Source organism: Dioscorea cayenensis, unplaced genomic scaffold (genome assembly GCF_009730915.1).
Source record: "Dioscorea cayenensis subsp. rotundata cultivar TDr96_F1 unplaced genomic scaffold, TDr96_F1_v2_PseudoChromosome.rev07_lg8_w22 25.fasta BLBR01001508.1, whole genome shotgun sequence".
NCBI classification, from domain to species: domain Eukaryota; kingdom Viridiplantae; phylum Streptophyta; class Magnoliopsida; order Dioscoreales; family Dioscoreaceae; genus Dioscorea; species Dioscorea cayenensis.
In genome coordinates, this window is record NW_024087899.1 from 39,714 (window position 1) to 48,010 (window position 8,297).

At 36.0% G+C, this 8,297-nt stretch overlaps 1 protein-coding gene across 1 annotated transcript; it reads left to right on the forward strand.

Moving 5' to 3' along the window:
- Positions 1 to 1,729: 1,729 nt before the first annotated feature.
- Positions 1,730 to 4,339, forward strand: LOC120256558 (receptor-like protein EIX1). Its single transcript, XM_039264222.1, has one exon. It carries the CDS (start codon positions 1,730 to 1,732, stop codon positions 4,337 to 4,339), a length of 2,610 nt encoding a protein of 869 aa, XP_039120156.1.
- The last annotated feature ends 3,958 nt before the right edge of the window (positions 4,340 to 8,297 follow it).

The following is an 8,297-nucleotide window of genomic DNA, read 5'->3' on the forward strand; positions in this document are numbered from 1 at the left end:
TTTTAAACTGTTAGGGGGTAAAAAATAATTTTCCCTTTTTTTATTTTTATTTTATTATAATTGAGAGGTTTTAAACTTAAGACATCTCAAGCAAAATAAAAAATTACTAGGCTATACCTTGATTTCTATAATTTAATTATTAATTAATCTAACTATCTCAGTTTCCATCTAGACTACATGATTAATCATTTTAATCTCCAATATTCAGCTAATGATATCAGGCATAGTAAGTTGAGCGTACAACCAATTATATTAGCAAGCTATGCACACAATAATATAATGATAATTTGGATAATTTTATTTATATCCATTTTACTTGTAAATGTATTGTGTACGATTAATTCAATATTATACATTTATTAAAAAATAGTTAATAAGACAAAAAATAGTGTATGTATGTGGGGTGACTTATCTACATTATTGTATAGTACAATATTTTTTTCAATAAAATGAATGAACTATAATTTATTAAGAATTAGAAAATACAATGATAAAAAGATAGGAATAAGATAAGAAGACAGACTTCGTTTTTGTGTTTGGTCCTAGGATTGCAACACCCCTGTTGATGCACTCCTAGTCTCTGGTCTCTCTTTGCTGTTTTTGGGATTTATTTTTCTCTCAGTTTTTTTCTTTTAATTTGTATTCTCTGTTTTCTCTTCTTTTGCTTATTTGTATTGTGTTCATTTTTGTTTGGTTTTCTAATAAATTTATGATTCATCTATTTTATTAAAAAAATAAATAAGAAAACAAATTCACTAGTAATGGATGGAAGGATAAATAGTAAAAAAGAAAATATATATATATATATATATATAAATTACACAAAAAAAGTCAAGCAGTGTGAGTATTGCCAAAAACTTTCAGATTGAGGCTATGACCTCAATTTGAATTAATTAGGTAAACTATTAGAACTTAGAGGAAAAAAAACCCACAAAATTAAAAAAAAAAAAAAATTTAATGTTGGAATTGCCTCCTCCCATTTAAACATTTCTTTATATAGCGCTTTAGAGTGGTCTTGGCCTTCTTGGGACACTCAGGATGATCAAAATACACTTTTTCATTCAATGAGTAGATATATGGGGTAAAAAAAAGAAAAAAGTCAATTAATGTTTAAATCAAGATTGAATGCAATTCATGAAAATGTGTGACAAAATAATTTCTGTTGTTGGACCATCATAAATTTATAACCCATGAATAATATGAGAAATTACATATTAACTTTTTGTTTTGTTTTGTTTTGTTTTTTGATAAACCAAACCACAACTTTATTATGAAAATAAAACAAACAGATCAAGTGTCCACAGTGAGTGAAGACATACTAGACAAGAGCAGATTAGGTAAACAGAGGAAAGACAATACATGACAGAAAAGCTAGCAATGCAGATAATATAGTGTCTACAACACCAACCATATATATTGTACAGTGAATATAATTCTAAACTTGTGTTTACTGTTCCCTTAAACAAGATAATATTGTTGCAAACAACTTGTCAAACATTCATTCAAACTATCAAATGTGTCAAGAATAATCAAAATTGCATAAAAGTCCCCAATTGTTAGTAGTCAATAACTGTTATTCAGCCAAGCTGACTTTTCTTCAAGTTGGCGGCAAGCTCCCTAGTCAAATTTTTTTTTAACAAAAGTCATGAACTTTTGTCAGCCTGTTTTGCCTTGAGACTCAAGAAAATTGCAACGAGAATAAAGTTCACATGTTCTACTCTTTGCAATCATGGCACTTAGTATGAAGAAGATCAAGCTGCTTCATTTTCTAACCTTTGTTCTCCATCTATGGCTTGAGCTCACATGCAGCTGCATAGAAACAGAGAAGCAAGCTCTCCTCAAGTTCAAAAACAGCCTCAAAGATCCTGGAAAGCTTCTATCTTCCTGGACTGGTGATGACTGTTGTTCATGGAAAGGTCTGGCATGCAACAACCAAACAGGCAATATTATCTCACTGGACATTAGCTATGGTCATATTCATTCTGGTCCTAACAATGAATGGCAATTGGGTGGAAAAATTGATGCTTGTTTGGTTGAGCTGAAGCACTTGAGCTACTTGGACTTGAGTTCCAATGATTTTGGAGGTTCCCAGATCCCAGATTTCATTGGTTCAATCACTACTCTGACTTATCTCAACTTGTCCAATGCCGGATTCCACGGAGAGATTCCTTCTCAGCTTGGGAACCTTACAAACTTGAGGTATCTTGATCTGAATTCATTCGATTCTCTCTATGATTTGCGTGCAGGTGGTGTCCATTGGATGTCTTCTCTTTCTGGTTTGCAGTATCTTGACATGAGTAGAGTGAACCTCGCCAATGCTGTTGATGTGTTTGATGCATTGACTATGCTATCTTCACTCTCTGTTGTTGTCTTACCTAACTGCCAAATCCAGAGAACTCCTGCTTCTTTACCTTCTGTTAGTAATTTCACATCTCTTGCAACTATTGTTCTTGATGGCAATCAAATCAATGCCACTTTTCCTTCTTGGGTTTTCAAAATCAGCAGTCTTAAAAATGTTTATCTTCGCTTCAATAGTTTTCATGGTGTGATTCCTGATTCTTTTGAACAACTGGTATCTCTTGAGGCACTTGAGCTTGGAGGGAATTCTTTTTCTGGGATTATTCCTGGAAGTATGAGAAGTCTTTGCAGTTTGCACACTCTAGGCCTCTTTACAAATAAGATTGAAGGTGAGACAACCGCACTAGCAGAAATCCTCTCTGGGTGCGTCAGTGAGAGCATTCAGGTGCTGAACTTGAGAGGTAATAAATTTAGAGGTGATTTATCAGATTGGATAGGAACACTGAGAAGAATAACTATGATTGATTTGAGCAAGAACTTGCTCTATGGCTCAATTCCTGCTGCACTGGGGAAGCTCTCAACACTCACATACCTTTATCTCAATCACAATGAATTCAACGGTTCTCTTCCAGAAAGCATTAGGGAACTATCTCAGCTGCAAGTGTTTGACATGTCTTTCAATCAGATTGAAGGTGTTGTCTCTGAAGCTCATTTTGCCAACCTCACAAGCTTGAAACAATTGAGCATGGCTTCAAACTCTCTGACATTGAATATGAGCTCTGAATGGATTCCTCCATTTAAGCTAGAAGTTTTCAGTTTTAGGTCTTGCATGTTAGGACCTAAGTTTCCTGCATGGCTGAGAACACAGAGAAACTACTCACTCATGGACTTGTCAAGCACTGGAATTTCCGACACCATGCCTGACTGGTTTTGGACACTTACTGGTCATATTGTCATTTTGGACCTCTCGGATAACTTGATCACTGGCATTGTCCCATCTTCCTTGAAGTTTATCATCATTAATGTCATAAATCTGAGTTCCAATAGATTCTATGGTGCATTGCCTCCCTTTTCTCCCAATATTGAATACATCGACTTCTCCAACAATTTGTTTTCAGGTACTCTTCTCCCAATCACCAGTGAATATTTACCACTTTTAGGTGAACTGCATCTCTCCAATAATCTCATCAATGGGACAATTCTCGCATCAATTTGTAATTTTGCTGGGATGCAAGTTATTGATTTGTCTAGCAACAGACTCTTTGGTCAAGTTCCTGCATGTTTTCCAGATTTAGTGGCTCTCATGGTGATCAATCTGGAAAACAATAATTTATCGGGAGAAATCCCTGACAAACTGGATTCTTTTAGTTTGCTTCAGGCATTGCATCTGGGAGACAACAGCATCTCCGGGAGAATACCGACATCTTTAAGAGCTTGCAAGTCCTTATTGATCATTGATCTTGGAGGCAACAAACTGTCTGGTAACATACCGTCATGGATTGGAGAAGCATTGCCATCACTGAGAATTCTTCGGCTCCGGGCAAACATGTTCGTAGGCCACATTCCTGAAAAACTTTCTTATCTAACCGCTCTTCAAATTCTCGACCTCGGAGATAACAACCTGTCAGGTACTATACCTGAGAGCTTTGGCAATTTCAGCGCAATGGTGGAGATTCATAAGGAGCGAAAGAACATATTGGATAGTGTTCTAGGAGCAGCTTTTAGCAGCATTGGGAATTATGTTCCTTTGGGATACATAGAGAGTTTGCAAGTCATCACAAAAGGGATGGAAATGGAGTACACTAAGAATCTTCAGTTTGTCACAAGCATGGACTTATCAGACAACCAAATTTCTGGACACATTCCGGCAGGACTTGGAAAACTTTCTGGATTGCAGAGCTTGAATTTATCTGGCAATCATTTGTCAGGCAACATCCCAGTTGACATCGGGAATCTTCGGTTTCTGGAATCTCTTGATTTGTCAAGAAATGAGCTTTTCAGGTGCAATTCCTACAAGTATGTCTGCCATGACTTCTTTTAAGCCACCTGAACCTTTCATATAACAACTTGTCCGGTAAAAATTCCATCCGGTTATCAGCTTCAAACTATTAATGAACAATCCATGTATATCGGCAATGACAACCTCTGTGGCCCACCTTTGAAAGTAGAATGCGACAGTGCCAAGAATCAACAGAAGAAGGCTCAATGATGTCTTGTGGTGATGGCGAAGAGGATTGTGAGTCTGAAAAGCTGTGGTGGTACATTGGCAGTGTTCTTGGCTATATTGTGGGATTTTGGGCAGTATGTGGCACTTTGCTTTACAGTGAATCTTTGAGGAATGCCTATTTTCACTTCCTTGAGAAACTTGGTGTGACGATTGGAATGAAACGTCGAAATAAAAATGATGACAGCATTGAAGAACATGATCAGTGATAGTCTAATCTGTATCTGCAATATGGGTTGGAGCTGAAATCATGTGCACCTATCAGTTCTTATGTCAGTATGTAAAAATTTATTGCTCAGCCTTTTTTTGCTAGCCAGCAAGTCGAACCTCTTTATAGTAAATTTCGGGGCAATAATATTTTCTAGTGATGATTTTCAGTGGCTCAAGTTGGCGATCACAATCTCTTGTCGAGTTTCACACAACCAAACCATGGAAGCTATATAAGCAGAAATACTGTTTTTTCTTTGAATGTTTCTGTACAGACTGAATATTTCACATATGCATTTGTTGAATTCAAATGGCTTATAGAAGTCCGTTCAAGCAATTTTCAATGACATCATTTGGTTGATCTGTTGAATGCCTCAATTACGTCATATTTGGATATTCATCAAGTCTTATCTTTGAATTGTTCTCAAGACTTTTTGTTATAAACCACATTTTTAATTAAAATCTAAAGACTTTTTAATTCAAAATTTAACACTCTAATTCAGCAACTTTTTTTTTTTCTCACTCATTAACTGTCTCTTTCAAAAATGACTTCATTGTCTTAATTCCAATAATCTATGGACATGCTCCATTCTTGTGTGCATTATTATGAACATCAAACACCAATTGCAGTAAAACAGATTATTTGTAACGGTAAATATCTGTCATAACCCATCCAGTAAATTTAAAGAATTATTTGCACTAGTCCATTTTTCACAGTGCTCATATGTTTACCTCAAAGCTTATAATAGTAATATTTAGTAATAACAATATCAATACTATGCTTACTACAACAACTGAGAAACATGCAAACCAAGAACAATTGAGACAGTGATGAAGCCTACAATTAAATGTAGAATTCTGACAAAGACCTCTAGATCAAGTCATGTGAATTAAAAAACATGAATCTAGGTCCAAAAGCATTGTCATTAGTCAATAAACACATCAATGAACAGAAAACAGTGAAAGAAAAATTAATACATACATTGGTGCTGATAACTAGGGATTCCAACCTCCTTCCTAGACCTCCCATGCAGAGCCGGTGGGAGTCCAGGCTCCGGTCCCCCGCTCCGGCGACCCAGGAATTGGTGGTTGAGGTCCAGGCCTCTCTCACCAGGCGTTGATGGTTTTGGCCCCAGTTCCTCAGGCTGCTGTTTTCCACACCCGGGCCACCAGGAACCCCGGTGAGCTCTCTCCGGCCAACACTGCCACTGTGCCAGGCGGCGAATGACGCAGCACTCACCAAGGAGTGCCGCAAGCTTCTATGGGCATATCCACGGGCTGTGGTACTTCTTGGGCCCAACCAGACTTTATTATACTCATTTATAGGAAGGGCCATGCTACTTTAACATACTTATTGTTATTAGAGAAAAGGTAGCCTGTGGACGTCCGTAGCGTCCACATGTGAGAACAGTAATATTAGTTTTGCTACAGTATGAGTTAATGATGGGTTAGCTGGGTTAATTAATTTAATTTTGGTTTTTAGTTTTTCGTATGGTTGTTCTGTGCACAAATTGATTGGACGGTTCAGGTCAAATTATATTATATTAGCTTTGCTACAGTATGAGTTAATGATGGGTTAGCTGGGTTGATTAATTTAACTTTGGTTTTTAGTTTTTTGTATGGTTGTTGTAGGTCCAGTAGAAATATGGTATGACGGTTCAGATTTGTTTAGGTACTGTGCACAAATTGATTGGACGGTTCATATCAAATTATATTGATTAATTTAACTTTGGTTTTTAGTTTTTAGTATGGTTGTTATAGGTCTAGTAGAAATATGGTTTGACGGTTCAGATTTGTTTAGATACTGTGCACAAATTGATTGGACGGTTCAGATCAAATTACTGTATATTCCATTTTTATTGTACTATTGTTCATAAGCACAGTAATACTATTTATAAAATAGTGATCAACCGTTGGATTTCGATCCAACGGTTGATAGCAACGTTCGTAGATTTCGACTCTACGAACGTGCATAGATTACTTGATCTCTTATTATTATTATTATTATTATTATTATTATTATTATTATTATTTTTTGCTTTTATATCATAAGACTCGTAATAAAATTATGATTTCTTCATTATATATATATATATATTTTGTGACTCGTTAAATATTTTTGTATGCAATTGTTTTTTTATTATTATTTTTTATTTTCTCTCTATAAAATTTAGAGGTTGATCCATTTTACTCAAATTAAATAAATAAGCCAATTAATTAGCAGTAGAAGGTGGCTCCGTGAATTGTCGAGGAAATAGTGGAGGGACATGCGAGTTTTTTTTTGTCAGACATGTGAGTTTGAAATGTTGTGGCATTGCACTAACGGTGTTTTTTATTATATTTGGGGATTTTAGGCAGCACTTGGCACCTTGCTTTACACTAGATCTTTGCGGAATGCCTAATTTTCACTTCTTTGTGAACCTAGGTGCTTGTATTGCAATCAAATGTTGAAGTGAATACGGTGCTAGCATTATCGACATTGTAATTTGTATCTATGATACAGATTTTAGACTTGAAATCATATATATTAGAATTTATAGTTTTCACATTAGTATGGAAAATTTTTAACGTGCGGTTTTTTTTTTTGCTAGTCAAAAAGCCAAAGCTAATCTTGCTTGCCAGAGTGGGGTACTCTGTGTGACAACCAACGCAATCTGGAAAAGCATCTGTCAAAAAAAAGTTAATCTTTTTAACTGGTTGGCGTGGGATAACAACATCCTGACCCTGGATAATTTGACAGTGAGAAGATGTAATAGGCTCCCGACAACAACTTGTGTTCTCTGCCACAAAAATATTGAGACAACAAACCATCTGCTTATCCACTGTCCATAAGCTTAAAGGATTTGGATCTTCTTCACACACACTTTCTCCCTTCCTGTTCCACCATCTTCTTTGGTCAATCTTTGGGACAGTTGGAAGCCCCAGCTTCCCTCTCGTATGAGAGCTATTGGAGACATTATCATTAGAATCATCACTTGGAATATTTGGTTGGAAAGAAATGCACACATCTTTAATAACAGATATTCTACTTTTCAAACTATCACTGTCAAAGCCTTTGTGCATGATGATTTCGTGGATTGATGCAGCTCCATAGTCAAAGAAAGCTAGGCTTGAAGGCTCAATCGTGACTGCCAAGCGTAGTATGGAGTTCCTTGGACACCCCTCAAGTTCAGGCGATGATAGACCAGTTGAGTAGGATGTGAGGCCCTGATAGCGCTCTAGGCCCTTTGGGCCTTGGGTCTCATCTCTGTGTTTCCCGTGGACTTTTATTGTCTTTATCTGTATTTCTCTTATTTTTCTTTTGGCCTTGTATTTTCTCAGTTTCCATCACCAGTGGACTGTTTTGTTGTTCCTTTTGTCTGCAATGAATGCGGTTTATCCACTTTTTTCACCAAAGTTGTTTATAGTAAATTTCAAGGTATTAATATTTTCCACTAAATTTTTTTTAGTTGCATAGCTTGGAGATCAGAATCTCTTGGGAATAGACCTAACCTTTTAATTTATTTTTATTTTTTTTAAATAGATAAACTACATGCATTAAAAACTAAAAAAGACAACAGAAACAGTC

Excerpts from the sequence above, each read along its gene's own strand:
- LOC120256558 (XM_039264222.1), top strand. The coding sequence starts at position 1,730 with ATGGCACTTAGTATGAAGAAGATCAAGCTGCTTCATTTTCTAACCTTT.